The following is a 20,398-nucleotide window of genomic DNA, read 5'->3' on the forward strand; positions in this document are numbered from 1 at the left end:
TATAGTATCAGACGGAACGAAGAGCCATTGTATATTGAGCTTTCTATTCTGATTTGCACACCTCCGGATTACTCTGCAACTCAATTGTACGATTACCTGGCCAAGGTGTGTCACCCGACACGATCTATGGAGGGTAGTGGAGAGGCTCCTATTACGGTGAAGGCGCTTGAGCGGGCAATAGCATCCTTTCCTTGAAGTAAAGCACCGGGTGTAGATGGCCTGCCTATGGAGCTGTACAAAAAATTTGGTAGTTTCTTTATTCCTACACTAGTTGCTCAATACAACGAATTCTTGGAGACAGCTTGTCACGATAATGACCTTTAGAGGATGCTACTGCCTGATATTGACGCTACTAATCTGGGAGGCGCAAAGTCTAACACACCCCCGGTATTCACCAGGGGGTAAATACCGGGGGTGTTGCCCATACCTCCGCAAGGTGCGCAGGTCGCGGTTCTCCCACTTCGTAATCAGGGCAGCAGGAGTGACAGGAATGGTCGTGCGGTCTGGGTCAAAAAGCCAAACGTTGGTGTAGTACAAAATGGTGATCCAAAGGAGATGCCAGAAGCAAGTCGAGGGTCAAATTCCGGGTAACTTCAGAGCCAAATTGCTGAGCAGAGAATAGTCAGGAACGAAGCCAAGGTTTCAGGAACCGAAGAACAATATACAGAAGGGCGCAGGGAACAGAACGCTGGAGCTGGTGAAACCAATACTCTGGCATCAGACTTATGGAGGGAGGTGCCAGAAATACCTAGTGGTAGCCCCTGATTGGTGTCAGTGAATGTTGGCAGTCAGATGCACCTGACCTCCGATAAACATGAGGAAGAAGCATCATGTTGCCTAGCAACGGGACATGGGTTTACTGCACATGCGCGCAAAGCGAGAAACCTGGAAGTCCGTTCTGTTGCCTAGCAATGGGACGGCGGCCGACATGGCTGCTTTACCACCATCTATGTCAGAGGCATTGATAGTTCTTATCCCAAAGATGGGTAAGGACCCGTTGATACCAGATTCTTTTCAACCAATCTCCCTTCTCACGACTGATGTAAAAATCCTTGCCAAAGTCCTTGCTATGCACCTGAACACAGTCTTCTCCCAGCTGATCCACCCAGACCAGAAAGGCTTTATGCCTGGAAAATCTACAACTATCAACCTTAGGCGTTGTTTACACATTTGCAGATGCTGGGGGCCATGGAGATGGGGCAGTGGTGGTGTCCTTGGATGCCGATAAGGCATTCCATTCCGTGGAATGGGAATATTTGCAGGCGGTTATGTACAGATTAGGGATTGGCCCTAATTTTCTATCCTGGGTTGGGTTGCTTTACTTGGCACCAACGGTCAGAATTAGTTATTGGCCATGTTACCTCCACCTTTGACTTGGGCAGGGGCACACTGGCTTGTTTAATACGAACCCATACTTCTATCTGTGGCCTCATGGTCGGGGATAGGGTTGACAAAATTACATTGTATGGAAATGAAATGCTCCTGTTCATTAGAGACATGTCCCTGACTGCACTGTTGTACCTGGTGGATGAGTTCAGTGGTTTCTCCGGTCTGAGGATAAACTAGCCCAAATCTAACATATTCCCCATCTCTGGTTGTCTTCCAGTGAGTCCTGCTGCCTCTCATCCACTCCAATGGACACTTAAATTTAAATATTTAGGGATATGTGTCACGAATTCGGTTGCTGACTACATACTAATAAATATTGACCCCATGATCAAGTATCTTCAAGCAAAGACTTCTACTTAGGCAAAATTGCCCGTCTGTGTCAGGTAGAGTTAATCTAATAAAAATGGTACTCCAGCCAAAATTCCTATAACCACTGCATCACTTTCCTGAGATGGCTTTTCTCCAAGATTAACAAATTTCTGTCCTCTCTGGTCTTGGGGGCGGTGAGAATCAGGCTAGACACTCTGTTGTTCCCCTGCCTCTGGGAGACTTGCTCTTCCAGACTTTCTGGCTCACTCTTTCACTATCTCGCTGGCCGCCCTTGTTAGTTATCTAGCCAGATGGACGGGTTTTGAACGTCCACCAGTCCAAGCCTTGTTGGGTACCCGAGTTTCGTGAATCGTTCCACCTCTACTTAGGCAGGCCTTATCGATATGGAATATGCTGCAGGGCGTGATGGACACTGTTGAGATGGACCCTGACACCTTGCTCTGAGTTAATTCCGCCCTTCAGAATTCTTAAATATTTTGCGCAGCTACAACTGGAATTTCCACTCCCAACTGCCTATTCTTTATTTACCTGCAGCTCCAACATGCCATAAAAGCCCAGTTTGGCAGAACTCTCTTTTCTTTTAGCCTGGCCTCTCTCCACTCACTTCTCAGACAGGTCGGCTCAACCAAGACCATTTTTCATTCTGTATGTCAATGTCCTTTCCCTACTTGCTTCTGATAACTTGGGTGAGCTGCAGATGGTGTAGGAGGTGGACTCAGTCCCTTTGGATGATAAATGGAGTGCCATTCTTGACAGTGCCAGAGAGGCCACCTCCTATACCAGGTTTAGGCAAGTGCAGTTATAAATACTACACAGAGTCTATTACTTCCCACACAAGCTGCACCAGATGGGTGTCAGAGCTAACTGCTGAATTCTGGCACCTCCTCTGGGATTTTTCTGCGGTTGGGGACTTTTGGATGGAAGTGGTGGAGGGCATACAAGATACAGGAATCAGCATTCCTTTGTTATTTCCTAAGACTTGTGTGTTCGGTATCGGAGTGGATTTGCTACTTGGCAAGAACGCGACCAGATATGTCACCTTGTATTGGTTAAGATCCTTGTATTGGCTAAGGTATAGCCCAAAAATGGATGGCCAGTGATGGGCCTAGTTTTGCTGCCTGGGTGGTTTTGGTGAATGAGGCTGTGGGACATGAGCGGTTCACCTACTAGCCCAGAAACAATATGCCTAAGTACTATAGAGTCTGGTCTCGCTTGGTGAATTCTAGATATGCAATGAGATCCCTAGTGGCAGATTTTGATCCACCTTGAATGTCCCTTCACCCCCCCCCCCCCTCCTTGTTTACCTGTATAAACCTACTCATTTGTGTATATGCATCTACTGGATTACTGGATACTAGGGTCAGGGATCATAGTGGAAAGGTGGGGGTGGGAGGAGAAGCTATATCAGTTTGGGCCAAATGCTACATTGGACATTCACCTGAACTGTGCATTGCTTATATATTAAACCTTCTATATGCATTTTCTTGCAGTTTATATAGTCTAAAAACTGGAACTCTGCGCTAAGTTACTTCTGTTATAATTGTATTGCTTGAAAACTTTGAATAAAATATTTGATTTAAAAAAAAAAGAGGCTTACACTAATTAGCTGTATTAACTATTGCAATTTAACCACAACCATGTCTCTAACATGAAGAAAATAAAATAAAAAAAAAGAATTGATAAACACACAGAAAAACAAATCCCCTTCAGTAAGTACTCAGATTAATTCCTCAATTTATCTCACTTTTTTCTTACAACACTCCTTACTGGATATAACTCCACACTTTAAACCAAATGCACTTAAAAACACAATGTAGTTGAAATCACAAGCCTTGAAGGAGGCTTCAGCATCCAAAGGCCAATTGGCCGGTTAGGGCTGTAATCGAAGCCACAAAGTCAGAAAAAGGATGAAAACAACTTTTGAAATAATTACTAAAGCCCAAAAATCTTTGGATGGCCTTCAGATTGGTAGGTCGCACCCAGTCCCCAGGATGGCTTGGACTTTGCAAGAAGTCATTGAGAACCCAGTGAAGGAGATCAGAGTACTATCAGAGTAGAAGCAGGACCCAGAAACAAGCCAGGGGTCACAAAAAGAGCAAATCAGAATTTGGGCAGAACATCCACAGGAAACTGGAGGTCAGCTAATGTGTGGCACAAACATTATAACCGGCAGGGAGAGCAAGCCCTCCCTGCCTTAAATACAGAAAGGGGCCAATTACAACGCAGAGCACCAGCATTGTAAAATCAGCCTCAGAGGGCTGTTAATTAATTAGACCTCACTGCGTGCGCAGCTGTCAAAACTACTTGCTGAGATGCGGCAGCAGTGAAAAGAACTTCCCAACTGCCCTTGCAATGTCCAGGATGCTGAGGCTGGAAGTGACGTCCCAGTTGGCAGGGCAACACCCGGGATGCGGCCCGAAACAGAGACAGGCGAGCCATCGCGGCAGATTGTGACAGGAACTTAAAAAGAACTATATACACTATAGTACACTAAAATATTTTAAAACAAACAGCACAGCAAATATGGGGCCTCACTTAGGGCCTATTTATTAAGTCATACTCCATTCGGACATGACTTTTTCCACATGGTTTAGGCATTTTTAAGTAACACCTCTATCTAAAAAAAGTATAACGCAGGAGATATCATAGATATCTGCTGCACTTGGCTAAGTTTTGCATTAAACCAAAGTGCTATAATTTTCAATGGAGACTGCAGTCTTTTATTAGATAGCGTTAGCTGTTCTACCCTATGGAGAGAGCATCACAGGAGAGGGATTTTTGGATCCTTTTCAGCAGACTTCCTGCACTCCCCTCTGTTAATTATCGCAAAATGGCCCTACACATGTGCAGTAATGAGACTCGGTCAGAACCTGGAGTTCTTAATTTAAATAAGTAATCACCGGGACAGCCTCCTGTCGGACGCACTGTCCCAGTATGATTTTTTTTTTTTTTTATCTCTTTATTTTTACACTTTGTACAGAGAAAAAACAGCATTGCAGAGCATAATCAATGTATAGAGAAAGAAAAACAGCATTACAGACATAAAATTTTCGCAATGTAATTTCTAAAATTAGTGAAATGTAGCAAAGCGGATTTTTTTTTTTAAATTATGTTTATAAGGGAAGTGGGAAAAAGAAAGAAGTTTTTTGAGGAGAGGGAAAGGAAGAAAAGAAGGAGGGGGTGGAGGGGTAGAGGTGGAGAGGAGCCAAGTTTTCTAAGTTAACTGATACCTGAGACACGAGAGCCATTTAGGTTGTACCATGGGGTCCATGTCTCACAAAATTTAGGGAGCGAGTTGTTAAGGAGGGCTGTGATATACTCCATGGATGAAATGTGCAAAAGTCTGTTGATCAATTCAGGTTTCATAGGGGGAAGAAGTTTTTTCCATGCTCGGGCTATTAATAATTTGCAGGCTTGACTAACTTGAAGGGCCAGACGGTCCGTTGACTTGCTTATGGAGAGAACAGGTTTATTGAGTAAAAATACTGCTGGGTCTCTGGGAAAATAAACAGTTATAAGTTGATGGAGAAGGGTCAGTGCAATATCCCAAAGTGGTTGAATAATGTGCAGGTGAGTACCTTGCCCACCACATCCTCGCCAACACCTGTCTGATGTAGTTGGGAAGATGAGGTGGAGCTTGGTTGGGACCATGTACCATCTCGAGTATATTTTATAGGCCGTTTCTCTAATACTCGTGTTAATGGATGCCTTAGCTATTAGTTTTCGAATTACCGACCATCCCTAGTCATCCAAAACTAGCCCTAGGTCCCTCTTCCATGACTCCTTGTGTGGGTCTAGCTTAAGTCTAGTTTGAAAAGGAACATTGATATGTTTCCTCTGCAACCCACTGCGTAAATGCACTTACATTAAAAGACCATTCATTTTCTAAATTTTTTAGTGTGTGTTTGTGACTAGATAAAACTGCAAATTTGTAGGCATGAGAAGTGCAAAGATGGTGGGAGGCTATGTCTTTCTGATAGCTCCGTGAATGTGGGGGGACCAAATTCACCCATTATGTGCTGGAACCTGTCTATTTTCCTGGACATTCAAGGAGCAATCATAGATTTTACATTGCTTGGAGGGAACTGGGGAGCCGGCATGATTTTTTAATAAATGGCTGTGAAATATTATTCCTTATTATAACGATAAGGGATGATATTTACCAGGGGTCATGTGCGGCCATCCATAAATAGGTGCCTTAAAGCTGGGTGTAAATCCATCTAGAAGACAAAGCTGCATTGAAAGGGGTGGACACATTTAAAATGTGTAGACAGATTTAGAGTTGGAATGGGGTGTGTCTTAGCTAGCTCTAAATTTTTTGTTATCGTGTGTAACATGCAAAAGCATGGTTTTTTTTCCTGCATGCAAAAATAAACTTGCAATTGCACCACTACACACATCCTGGGGTAAATTTGCACCTCTTAGTTAGATTGGCCCCAAACTCTAAATGAGGTCCATAGTGTGTCATTTTGAAAGATTAACCTTCTATATTTGACAGCATCTTTGAAATCTATCAATTCATGCTGAATTGTAGCACCGGGCACCCTGCTCAGAAAAGCCACTCAATACAGCATTCAGTACGCACACACATACGGTGGTTTGACAATTGCCTATTTACTCTTCATTTAACAGGTAGATGATCTTGTGGGTAATTTTTTTTGCTGCATGTGAACAGCAGTTAACACTAATTCTCACAGCTAGCTGCGTTCTTCATCAAAGCGCAAGCCGACTGAACCACCGCTAAGAGTCGGCGGCAGTGGTCGGTCCCGTGGGGTTTCAATGTATTATTAGTGTTTCTAGAGTGGGCGAGTTTTCCAGATGCCATAACAGTATTGATTACTCTGAACCAATCTCCCAAGAAGATGACATAGGGTTGTCTACAGCAAAAAGGAATGAGGATTTTTTACTTCATTCAGGAGGAATGGTAGATATAAACCAATGGGAAGAAATGTACAATGAAATAAGACTAACCAGAGATTGTACAGAATCTCTACAGAGAAAATTATTTTATAGATTTTTAGCAGGAGTCCTAGATTTTCAAAACTATTATGAATCAAACATATATATTTGCCATGTGTTTATATACCTGTATTGTGCAGCAGAAAGTGGCCACCAGGGGCAGGCTAGGCTGGAGGGCAGGGGATCATCCCCCCCTCCCCGAACTGGTCTCCTAGTTGGCTTCCTTGAGCTGGGTCACTGTGCAATCTGCATTTTTGTTCCTTTAATAGGTTGCCGAGTCGAGTCTTGCCCACCTGCGCTAAAATTTGGCAGCCCACCCCTGGTGGTCACCAGAGTGTAATAACTCTGCACATTAATCCTGATATGCATATTGCTGGACATACTTTTGCTACTAATGGGTAAATTGATGGTCATCTTACGACTTCTGTTTATTGTATATTCCCCAAAAGAGTGGGCTCTGCTTTGTATAAATTTGGTGTTGTTTTATAATTAACCATGGTGCTACAATACTGCTGAGCAGGCACTGTGGGGTGCCATTTGAACTACATGCACCAGCATTCTCAAAGTCAAGGGGGAGGAGCTAAGCACAAGTACATTGAGAGCAGACTGGAAAAAAACAGGGGTGTGGTCAACTGTCAAAGAGGAGAGACACTATGGCTAAGTGGTTAGCACTTCTGCCTTACAGCATTGGGGTCATGAGTTCAATTCCCGACCATGGTCTTATCTGTGAGGAGTTTGTAAGTTTTCCCCGTGTATGCATGGGATTCCTCCGGGTGCTCCGATTTCCTCCCACACTCCAAAGACATACTAGGTTAATTGGCTGCTAACAAATTGACCCTAGTGTGTCTGTCTGTGTGTGTGTTAGGGAATTTAGACTGTAAACCCCAATGGGGCAGGGACTGATGTGTGAGTTCTCTGTACAGCGCTGCAGAATTAGTGGCTCTATATAAATAAATGATGATGATGACATGGTTAACCTTAGAAACATAGTTTGCCAATTCCGCTTATAACAAGCAAAATTGGGTTTGCTTGTTCTTTTAAAATTGCAGGTTTTTTTTGTTGGTCACGGGTTGCGGGTTTTTGGGTTTTACAAGACGTGTGTCGAGCTCAGGTTCATCACTATCAAAATACTCTTCTTTTTTCAAGAAAACTTGAAGTTTTGGGTCAGGCCAGTGGTTGGTGATGATTGAAAAGCTGCATGCAAGTTTTGTATAACTACTATCCATGCCCATCATGCAGACCTTGTGCAGCATGCATACACAGACAAACACAAGAGCAACTGTCAAGAATTATCAGGAATGAGATTAACAAATCTTGGATTTCAGTTGCTAAGGCATCAACAACGAGCCACACAGCAGAACTGAGACTGGCTTGTTACATCGTATGCCATTCTGCTACTCAGTCTGTGGATCACCTTGGGGAGCTTATAGGATCTACCTTTGCAAAGAACTGCATTTGCATCGAACAAAGTGTACTTCATTGATAAACATGTTGTCCGATCTTATCACTGATATTGATCAGTCCCGTAACTCTCTGGTCATCGATGAGAGCACAGACATCTCTGTAGTAAAGCAATTAGGTTTAGTAGTGCGCTACTTCAGCTGCTCCCTGGACAAGAGTGCATCAACTTTTTTGGGAATGGTAAAATTAGAAGGCGAAAGAGCAGAAGCAATTGATACAGGACTACTACATTTTATTAACTCTATTGAACTCAATTTTTTTAAAATTGTATTGGCATTGAAACTGATGGATGAAGCATCATGGTTGCAAGGAAGAATCCTGTGTATAGGCATCTCCTTCAGAAGAATAAAACCTTATAAAATGTGTATGCCACTCTATTCAACTTTGTGCCCGTAAAGCTGTAGACACTGCCACGCAATCTGGAGTACCTGGTGTCCCACTCCTATGACTGGTTTTCCCACAATTCCCTGCAGCAATTTGAATATGCGAAGATATACCATCTGATTAATTAAGGGGAAACACCGTTGAAGCTGCTTCAATTGTCATCAACAAGATGGCTCTCAATGTACTCTTGTTGCAAGCGGATTCTCAGTTTGTGGGAGGACTTAAAGTTGCATTTAAAGCTAAGTAAGGACAAACAGTGATGCTATGATGTGGAAGTCCTCTACCAGTTGTACTGTGACCCTGTGAACAAACTGTATTTTAGGTTTCTGACACCTGTTCTGAAGGAATTTCAAGGCATTAACAATCTCTTCCAGCTAGAGTCTGATAATGCATAAAAGATGCTTGACTGTCTTCATGCCTTCTTTCGTACCCTTCTGTCAAGGGTATATTTTCCAGAAAGGATTCCTGGTAATGACTCCAAGCTTCATGATGTAAATTTAAATGACACATCCAGCCACTTGCCCCTATGTGCTGTGAATTTTGGGGTCCATTTCACCATTGATGTTGGAGAAGCACAGCTTGGCACTGATGTTAAAGCAAACCTGAAAAGCAGATGCAGAGATTTCCTCTTAGAAGCCGCCAAGTCGGTTCAGGCAAAACTTCCAGCTAATGTTCATCTGTGAAAATCAATAGCTACATTCAGTCTGTCAATTATCCTTTCACAGGCCAAACCGCTGCTTGCACGCATCTCGATGCTGAAGATTTTCAAAGGAGACATGGGAGGCTTGAATACCCAATATCAAGCAATTAAAATTCAGGAATGGAAGAATACCAGCACCCCGAGACATTTCGAACTGAGGTATTCAATTTTAAAGATAGCAGTGATCTTTATCTTACAAAAAAATTGCCCTGAATATTTAGGAAAATTCTAGTAAACTTTAAAAGCCAATGTGTGCTGAGAAATATTATAGAGACATCGAAGACAGATTGTAGAAATCTTCATATGTATTTAATAATGAACAATAAATTTAACAATGAAATACAATAACACTCCTGTAAGTTGGGCTTTATAGGACTGGTTTGGGCTTGTTTTTCACTTAGTGGCTTCTAGTTTTTCATTTCAGAGTTGGCAACCCCTGCTCAGAAGGAGACCCGCTGTGAGAGAGGTGGTGTTTGTAAGAATACATCAGAGGAGGTGTGGATGAGTAAAATACCGCAGAAAAATTGGTCTGAGTGAGTTCCAAAACTGTCACACAGACTCTACATGATATTAGGTGCAGGGCGGTACCAAATGTGCTACACACATATGAAATACAAATAGTACTGGAAAAATACTGTTTCAAGTGACACATAAATATAATTGAGAGAGACATGTGTACAGGGGCACCACTTCTTTTAAACCATTATGTGAAAGAGACTTATGTCACCTCTCACCTCTTCTCAATTCCTGTAATCAGCACGCTGCTAAGAACAGCAATCTCGCTAGCTAACTCACCTGGATTACTGCACAGCTTTCCCTGCTCTGCAATCAGCCCTTCAGTGAACAGATCAAATCAATCAAACATTGAATTCATCCATCACTATTCATTCTACCTTGTACAATCTTTTAACTTCAGTGAGCACCTCACTACAACTCCTCTCAGGACTAAGCAGCTTGGCCGGTTTTGGTGTGTTTCAGATAGCTACCCCAGCCAAGTGGTTCTTTCTTGGGGGCTGCCAGCACCGTGACAGCACCAGAGAAGAAAAATGGGGCCTTTAGTGAAAACATAGAAGACTTCAATACAGGCACAGAAGGAAAGAGCAATAGGCCAGTCAGCCTTGGGGACTACTAGGTCCAGTAATTGTTATAAGCAGCTGTACATGATAAAGTCTGTGTATGATGTTAGGTACAATTTCTAAACCTGAACTGTGAGAAGGAGCCTCCTGACTAGGCCAATTTTTTGTGAGCAAAGATTGGACTACAAACATAGGCTAGATAAAAAAATATATATATATAATATATATATATATATATAATGAAAGCAGCAGTTAATATGGGAGATATCATTTAATTCTTCTAGATGAGAAATGAAACCTCATTCTTATGTATATGAAGTTAAATAGAAAACGCTAATAAAATTTCATAGTGATCAAACACAGTCCCGATAATGCTATATACTGTTTGTATAGCTTTACACAATGTAATAAGAAATCACAATCCAAATGTTAAGATTCCAGTGATATAAAAAGTAAGCTCTGATTAGCAATGGCTCATAAAGAGTATCCAAAGTATCCATCAGACCTTTACTCTTGTGATGAGGATCTTGTAATACTCATCTGCACAAATAAGCAAATATGTTCAGAAGTTAACTCCATTTTGTGACAGCATATAGCCTGCAGCATTAGAACCAATTGCTATACACTCCTGTGATACACTTCAGAATCACGTCTAAGTAGACATATAGATGTATTTGTGGTATAGATACCAGTCAATAGTAAAGTCACAAAGTAATTATTAAATAGTGAGTGGCCAGTATGAATTTTGCCATCGGTTAATACATTTATATTTGGATCAATAATATTAAGTGGATATTTATAGATATTATATATTATCATGAATTATGTATTTTCTATTATACATAATCTTTAGCGCTGTTGCTCTATTCTGTTTTTCTGTTTTTAATTTTACAGTGTGTATTGGGGAGTACCAACAAACCATTGCAATTCAGCTGCTATATGATATATACATATATATATATATATATATATATATATATATAATATATATATATATATTTATTATTAGTAAAAATTAGCACCTGGCTTTTCTTTGGTTTTCTTGTTTAGCACAGACGGTCTATAATATCCATATCTTCTACCACCTATACATCTGCTATGTAACACAGGTTACCCTGACATAAGCTCAACCAGTACAACAAAGACTAGCTGATATTGTGTGTATTAGTAGCATGCCAGTGTTCTGTGATTGCCCCCTGTCAAACAATTTTCTTGTGTACTAGAACTGTACCATGTTCAAACTTTAGAGGCCATTAGTGCCATATTACCATTGTTCACTCCTTGTTAGCGTCTTGTATTTAATTACTCACTGTACTTTCACGTAACCATACCACCGACACGTACTCACATCGCCAATGCCTCATTATTTTCCATAAAACACACTTGCTGTCTTCCAATAAACACATGGCAGTGGGTTACAAACTAGTTTGTGCCTCACCGAATATTGTGCCTAGCTTAGTGCTGGGTACAGGGGCTCCCCGAATTGATCCTTAGTGATGGGAGACTGCCTACAGCTTTCAAGCAACGTGCAAGATCCAGGAGGAGCAACTGTTGCAGAAGAGGTGATGGAGACAGAGCACACCATACTCATACCACCAGCCCATTTGGCCAGCACGAGAGTGAGACTAGGCCAATGGGTGTTAAATATATAATAGTCACCAAAGTGAGCACTATATTGTATATTGATCAGACTTGCTCTGCATTGTATAATGGTGTATACTCCCCGAATTGATACTTAGTGATTGGAGACTGCCTACAGCTGTCAAGCAACGTGCAAGATCCAGGAGGAGCAACTGTTGCAGAAGAGGTGATGGAGACAGAGCACACCATACTCATACCACCAGCCCATTTGGCCAGCACGAGAGTGAGACTAGGCCAATGGGTGTTAAATATATAATAGTCACCAAAGTGAGCACTATATTGTATATTGATCAGACTTGCTCTGCACTGTATACTGGTGTATACTCCCCGAATTGATACTTAGTGATTGGAGACTGCCTACAGCTTTCAAGCAACGTGCAAGATCCAGGAGGAGCAACTGTTGCAGAAGAGGTGATGGAGACAGAGCACACCATACTCATACCACTAGCCCATTTGGCCAGCACGAGAGTGAGACTAGGCCAATGGGTGTTAAATAAATAATAGTCACCAAAGTGAGCACTATAATTATATTGATCAGACTTGCTCTGCACTGTATACTGGTGATCAGATTTAAGGATAGATAAGCATTCTATATTATTAATACTGTCCAATAATCCAATCTTTGTCATGCTAAGGGAGACATATTTATTTCCTGGATTAATTAATGATTGCTTCATGCAACTTACTCTGTTTTATTGGGAGTTTTTTTCACTTACAGATTGATTCTTGACAGAAACTTCCCAAGACCTTATAGGGCACCAAGCATGACTACTAGCTGAAATAATTGGGAAGCTCAAGCTGCATAATCTCTCTATACACAGCTACTATAAATTCAAAGATTCTGCATGTGATCAGTAGATTAGGAATCTATTACTGGATAAACCGAGCAAACAAATAAATAGCAGTTAATTTGCTGTTTTTAGATGCCCATTTGTTCTGTTTAAAACAGTTAAGCCTCAGAGGATGGCACCACATTTTAAAAAAAAGTGATTATTTACTAATACAGTGCGAACAACCAGTAACCCAAAGCAATCAACAAGCAATTTACTTTGAAAGCAAATGTTTGAATGCCTGTCAAGTTTTTTTTTCACATTTGGAAAAAACATTAGTAAATAAACCCAGAGAAAACACACGTGACTTATAGACCAAGTAAGGAAAACTTTCTTTTACATTCAAAGGTGTACGAGAAGTAATATGCTACAATAGCAACAAAAACAATATGACCTACCGGGTTGCTTGCAATTAAAGCTTGGTTGTTGGCCACAGCTGTTAGCAAAATTATTGTAACAATTGAATTGCACACAAATGATGAAAAAAGATTTTTGTGAAGTGTAATTCTCTGGCAGCTTAAATTTCTAAATGAAGAGAAGTAAATGTTATTAATGAAACTGAAATATACAGAAATAAAATTAATATATAAATACAAGGTGTCGTACAAAAATCATAAATACAAGCTGTTGATCTAAAAAAAAATAAAAGATACATTTTTCAGAATAAAACATTTTCTGTAAGTCAAATATTACATTTGTATATATCAAAGCAATGCAACAAATTATGACTCCAGCTTCCTATTTAGAGAAGAGTGAAATCACTTTCTTGTTCACCTCATTAATCAGATTTTGATCCATTTTAAATTTTAGGGCATCACAACCAACTTGGTCTTAAAAGATATAGTGACAAGTTCCATTTAAAAGCAAGCAACCAATGGAGAGACAGATGCAAATCTGGACACTAGCTTAATGGAGTTAGTATGTTCTCCCTGAGTTCATGTTTGTGTTAGGTAGATTAAAGAAGATGATGATGATAATAACTTGACTAAATTACCTAATTGATGGATATGTCTAATTTAATCACTCGCATGCAACCATATTGGAAAAATATCAATTAGTGTGTGGGTATCTTAGAGAAGGGCAGGGGGTAGTGAATTTGTGGAAGGGCTAAATAGGCCCAGTCAAAGGATGGCCGGTGTGTAGGGTTGGCATAAAAATTGTTCCTTCTCCCTCTACTCCCCGGACGGCAACTTGACCGCTGCTGGCCCCTAACCTGTCATTCCTGTCACTGGCCCCACACTACAGAAGTAAGCACGATGACTGACAGAGTGAGAGGAGCAGGAGACAAAAAATAATTTTGTTCTCTTCTTTCCGTACACCTCTCACACTGCCAGTCAACCCATACTTCTTCTGCAATTACTGCAGAATGGCAAGAGAAGTGCGGAGAGGCATATTCTTACTTCATCTTATTGGAGGTAGGGCCCTGGGAGATGCACTGCACACTTATATTATTCTTTTTTATTTTTATTTTAATTATTAATGATTCATTATTTGCACAATATAAAAATTTAAACATGGGCTGAAATTGGGCTGCAATAGCTTAATTTTTTGTTTGTTTGTTTTTTAAGATGTGTGAAAAGTTATTAAAAATAATGAACTTACTTGAAGTAGAAAAAGATTCCCAAGGATATTAGAAGTGATGCAATGGACAATCCTTGCCCAATAATAGCCAAATAATACAAATTAAGGGCTGTCTAAAAAAATACAAAAACAAGGAAATTACAAAGTGATTCAAGAGACTGGATTCTAGAAAAAATTATATATTATTACATATTCACACAAACATACATATACATAGAAAAAACAGATTAAACATTAATAAAAAAAAACATTAATCTAACGCTCCAATCACAACTTTCCATAGATAATTCACTTTTAGCTGTATTAGAATTAGAATGAATGTTTTTTTTATGGGCTCACTCTTTATTATGAATGTTAATGTGTGCTTTTTGGATATTTTGTTTATGTCACGTAGTTTTCAAAACAGGATGCCTCTACTTGTGACTTGTGCATGCAGTGAGCACCCCCCCCCCCTTTTTACCAGCATCAGTGCTCATAGCCTAAACTGGTAGTGCAGTATTGGGGGTACAAACAACATGTGGCTCCCCCAGAAAAGCCACTAACAGCACTAGGCTATGACAGGCTGATGACATTATAGGAGGGTAACACACAGCATGGCTTCCCCCTGCAATTATGTTAACCAGCCCTAACCTGTTTAGCACAGGGCTGTATTCCCTAAGAGAATGGGACCCGCTAAAAAAATGTGGGCTTCCCCTTAGGAAAAAACAGGTATGTGCTGAAAGCACAAGGGTCTTCCCACGCTCCTAGGGGGGGAATTCAATTGACAGCGTTACTCGAAAGAATAACGCGGCTTGTGCACTATTACCGTTAGAACAGTTATTTTAACACGGAATTCTGCTCACGGCTCTCAGAGCTGCGAACAAAAGTCAGTGTTGAAATTACCGTACTAATGGTAATAATGTGCATTATTACCGTAGCAACGGACACGTTATTCTCATGAGTAACACGGTCAATTGAATTCCCCCCATAAAGTGGGGTAATAAACAGTTAAAAAACAGATAACTGTTTTTTTGCTGGTGAACTGCAAATCCAAGTAAGTCATGTCATATATAAGAGGGAATTCAAATGGCAGCGTTACTGCCAAAAGAAATGCGGCCTGTGCACTATTACCATTAATACGGCTAAAATCCGGGTTAAAATTTCCATATTAATGGTAATGAAGCCCCGGCAGCGTTACTTTTGACAGTAACACGGCCAATTGAAATCCCCCATAAAGTGTTACGGTATACTAGAGCACAGCATACCCATGCCTGCCAGAGCATGCTGGCACTTGTAGAACTACACGCGCCAGAATGCCCTGGCAACTAAAGCCCGCTAGGATATTTAATAGACCTGTGAAAAAAAACACTTTAAAATAAATAGACAGTGTGACAGGGTGGACCGCCTATGCCACCCTGTCTGTTGTTGCTGAGAATCAGCTGGGCTTACTTTACCACCATTCCCTTTCGTTATTCCAAAAGCGCCATCTTGCCGCAGTAGGAGGGGCTTATAAAGCTGCCGCCACTGAGCTTCTTCTATGGCACTCAGAACCCCGTTTCTTCTGGGTCACTGACGCTGCTAATGTACCTCGTTGCTGGTAACTCCGGACCTCTTACTATGGATCCGGGTTGCTGTGAATGGTTCCCCCCTGGCCTATCACACTAACCAGGGCTGCAAGTGTAGCAGGCAGAGCGGTGGTACTGGAAAAGCTTGGGTCCAAACCTCAGACACAGCCGGAGAACGGATTAGATTTGGGTCTAATCTGTAGATCACAGGAATACATCGATATTGAAGATGTTTCCAAACAGGTCTTTGAAGCAAGATGGTTTATTTTTGCTCACCCTAGTTGAAGGTACCAGGGTGATCAGGTCAGATGAAGTCAGAAAAATTATACATTTCAGTGTACAAGTCAGTGCAATTATACCTTTCAGACACATGCTATTTTTAGCATCAGGATATACTCTATTTACACAAACATTGATTTACATACATTGCAAAGCCACTAATATTTATACTTCGCTATGAAAGTCTTAAAAACCTTGCTGTGATATCCTGCATCTTTGTTTGAGATGCAGGAAATGTAGCAGCACGTTTTAAATTAAACCTTCCTGTCTCCAAGTTAAACCTCACACATCAAAAGGCCTGATTAGCATGTGGCCTTTCATCAGACCTATCGGAATACATAGTCACACAGAACAACAAAAGGACCCACAACAAGCCACTTCCCCAACTCACAATATACCAAAGGCTTGGTAAACACAGGCTCATTGTATCAGATATATACATCAGAAATAGGCATTTCCTATAGCAAGGTTAGACAAGAGACGAATTTCTTCCCCTTTTCTCAGAAATAACGATCTCCTATCTTACAATATACACAAAATCATAAAATAAGTGCAAATGTAATTACATAAATAAGTGCCCTGCGCTATTTGCTTTAAATACATTTTTACCAAAAGTCATTTAATAGTGATCCAGTCACAGACAGACACCATGAATTTTTTTTTAAATATACACTCCCCAAGAAATACTGTATTTAGCCCTTTAATAGGGGTGGGGGATTATCTTTCATCTTCAAGGCTTGCAATCCAAATGGTTAAAATAAAAAAACAAAATAAAGACTCAAAGGACTGCTCTATATAGGAGCCGTGCCACAAATGACAGGCTTAGAGCCAATCATTCTAACCAGAGAGGCTTTGTGTGGGAAAACCATTCTGATTGGTTATATGTGGCCACAATGAAGTTTATTAATGTCATTAATTCATATAGTTTATGAATGAAGTATAACTCAACAAGAGGCCCTATGGGCCTGAGTTATTAATCCGATTTTGAGCATATTGTATGTAAAATCAGCCTACACATGTCCACAACCAGTCCATACACCAAAAAGCGCAGCTCTGTCCGCTCCGTCTTCGCAGCAAAGGACACTTCCTACAGACTACGATTTTGGGCAGGGAATGGGGCTGGGAAGCGGAATTTGGCGGTAGTCAATTCACAATAAGGGCGTGTTAGGCATAAGCACACTTAGCCACGTCCAAATCAAGCTCTGGGCATCTCAAAGTTGCTTGTTTTTCTACCGTATCTCTTGCACCAGCTACAGGGCTAGTCTAATTTCTATTTCTAGTTATGTCAGTATCATATGCATGCATGTAGTAGGCTTTGTAAACAACATTGTCCAGCTGCCGCCTCCTTAAATTACCACCTTAACAGCAGGAATCACAGTGTGTCCCTTGAAACGGACATCATTGAAGCCTGCCAGCATGTTCAGTCCTCGGAATTGTTTGAAGTCTTTTTTTTCAAGTTGTCATTATTACAGATGTGTCGGGAATGACCACTTCGGGCTCATCATGTCGGGTATACCGATGTCGGAGTTTTCTGCATCAATCTAATGACTACCACCGGCAGAGTAAACCTACACCAGTAGTCAACACCACATGTATAACTTTGAATTGTTGATCCATTCTGTTCCTGTATCCACACCCACCCTGCCTCTCATACCATTCTTCCCAGATTAATATATGAAAAACAAAGAAGAAACAAAACTACTTGTTGATGTCATAAGTTATCTGTTATTATATGTGTTAAAGTTTCTTCAATAAATACAAAGTTCAAGAGAATTTAAATTGTCAGGTTTAGCAGTCCGTTAAGTACAGTATGTCAGACAGCACAAGACAATACAAGAAATATATGTCTTGCTATAGTAATTGTGGCAGAGAGAGCAGGCTGCGATGTGGGGAGACAGCCTTACACTGACATGCACAGAGTGTAAACTCACATAGGTGGAAGTCCTATGTCTAATGGGTAGATGTTAGGTATTTAAGTGTGTGCTTTTGTTGGGGGCGGTGCAAATGTTCTCTAACTAGTGGGCCGATGAGTAGACAATGCTGCTGTGCTAGTTAGTGCTAGGGTTGTAAGTTTGTTGGTCTTTTATAGAAAAAAAGATTTTTATTTTCTGGTATCCTGACAAAAAAGCTGAGCTGTGTACTACCTGGTGTCTTTATCACGGTGTTGTCAAAAGTGTGGATGCTCAGTGATACAAGATTCTGCTTTCCTACCAAGCAAGTAGATAATATGGAAGAAATTCTCAAGGTTCTTGTGATCGCTGGTATCCTTTGAGAAGGCTGCAAAAGTTTGAGCTGAGAAGTTGGTACCCTATTTGGCCTGTGAAGCCCAGTGATCTTACATGTACTTGAAAGAGATACAGGCCTCCGACTATCTGCATCTGAAGGCTGTATTATTAACCCGCAATGGTGTTACTAGGCCGGTCAGAGCCCAGCGCCTTCATGATTGGCGCTTTGTTTCAATAAAACCAGTTTGGTCACAACTATCCAACCTCTTCAAGATTATCAAAAATTGGCTGCAGCCTGAGAACACTCCCCGAAACAAATGGAAAAAATCCTGGTCATAGACCACTGTATCTGCGAATTTGACCAGGGGTTGCAATAGTGGGTACTTCAGTCTGATCCACAGTGGTTTGAAGAACTTGCTACTCTGGTGGAGCGCTGCAACAAATATCCAAACATCCGAAGTGGCTTTCAAAGCCAATGTCATAACAGAAGCTAGGTTTCTGTGTCCTTTCGAGGGGAGCCTAAGGGAAATGTACTTCAGAGAGGGAACCAGATAAATTTGCTCCACTATGCTTTGAGTGTACTGAACCCAGCCACTCGTGGGCCAGTGTCCTACACTGCAGGAGTCTATAAACTGTTCCGTTGTCCAGATTGCTCAGGAATATCCATGTTGCTGCATCATGACTCCTATACTTAAAAGTCCCTTTCTGTTTCGAGTGACTGTCTTTGTAAATAAAAATTTAGTTTTAACTTTTGTGGATTATGGCAGTGAACTCACTTTAGTCTCTAGCTCTGTTATGCAGTCCACAACCACCAGGCTGTCCAGAGTTAAAATACTGTGTATTCATGGTATCACTGAAGAATATGAGAGGACACTCTTGCCAGTCACTGTGAAAGACCAGACAGTTACTGTGGCATTGAGCCGCTGCAGGAGAGGTGGAGACTGGATTGGGGACTATATAAAGAGCACAGGCTGCTGCATCTGGACACTCCCTGCATCTTGGAAGAAGGTGTAAGTGCTGGCATGGGGTTACGGCTCCAGCTGGACTGACAAAAAATTGGAGCACTACCAGCATAGGATTAGGGGGGGTGAACTGGTGCCCCCGAATCAGGTACTTCCGTGTAGTATGGAATGTGCGTGCAGTCATTTACACAGCAACAGCAGCACAGCATCTAACTTCTGGATGTGTGTCCCCCGTCAACTTCCTCCATTGGCTGGGCCTGAAAGAACGCAATGTAAGTACCTTTCTCATACTGCACAGTAAAAGAGGTGCCCTCCAAGTTAGCTCACCCACCTGCATTCTATCTCTGCCCTTCAGTCTCCATATTTGCTGCCCATGTGTGCCCATGACACACCGTCCATCTGTGCCCCTGCCCCACTGTCCATCAGTGCCCCTGCCGCACTGCCCATGTGTGCCTCTGCATTATATGTGTGTGAGTGTATGTGTGTGTGTACTTACATTCATATGCTTGTGGGGACATTGACCTGTTTACACACCAACACTGTGGGGACCTGAGTCATAGTGAAGACAAAAATTGAGGTCCTTGCTGATTTGCTCAGCATAAAAATCTGGCATCCCACTGCTAGAGGCCAGTATACCGTTCAAATGTATAGCAAGAGCAGAAAGAGGAAATGACTGCAGCCTGTCGACGCTTTATACACCAAGCGGGTAAAGACACAGTGGAATCCGTCTGCTGCTGAAACTAATGTACGACTATTCTCGACCTTCTGGCAACCGTGTTTTAAACACAGAGGGTTGGAAAGATGACATGGTGTGTCTGTCCAAACGCTATCCAGAAACAGTAATGGCTCCAGGGCGTATAACAAAAAGCAGTACTGCCTGTACTGTAGGAAGCCCCTCTTAAAAATTGCCCAGCACATGGAGCATGTTCAGCACAATGAGACTGAAGTAGCCTGGGCCCTGAAATTACCCAAGCACTCAAAAGAAAGGTGCATGCAAATGGCACATCTTCGCAATAGGTGCAACTTTGCACACAATG

At 41.5% G+C, this 20,398-nt stretch overlaps 1 protein-coding gene across 1 annotated transcript in view; it reads right to left on the bottom strand.

Moving 5' to 3' along the window:
• The window catches only part of CALCRL (calcitonin receptor like receptor), a 303,255-nt gene that overhangs the window by 146,193 nt on the left and 136,664 nt on the right, over positions 1 to 20,398 (bottom strand). The window contains exons 6-7 of the mRNA XM_075179990.1: positions 14,373 to 14,464; positions 13,169 to 13,295 (exon numbers count right to left, since the gene is read on the bottom strand). Of these exons, the coding sequence (XP_075036091.1) occupies positions 13,169 to 13,295; positions 14,373 to 14,464 (219 nt within the window). The remainder of the gene's footprint in view (positions 1 to 13,168; positions 13,296 to 14,372; positions 14,465 to 20,398) is intronic.

This window comes from Mixophyes fleayi, chromosome 7 (assembly GCF_038048845.1).
Source record: "Mixophyes fleayi isolate aMixFle1 chromosome 7, aMixFle1.hap1, whole genome shotgun sequence".
Lineage (NCBI taxonomy): Eukaryota > Metazoa > Chordata > Amphibia > Anura > Limnodynastidae > Mixophyes > Mixophyes fleayi.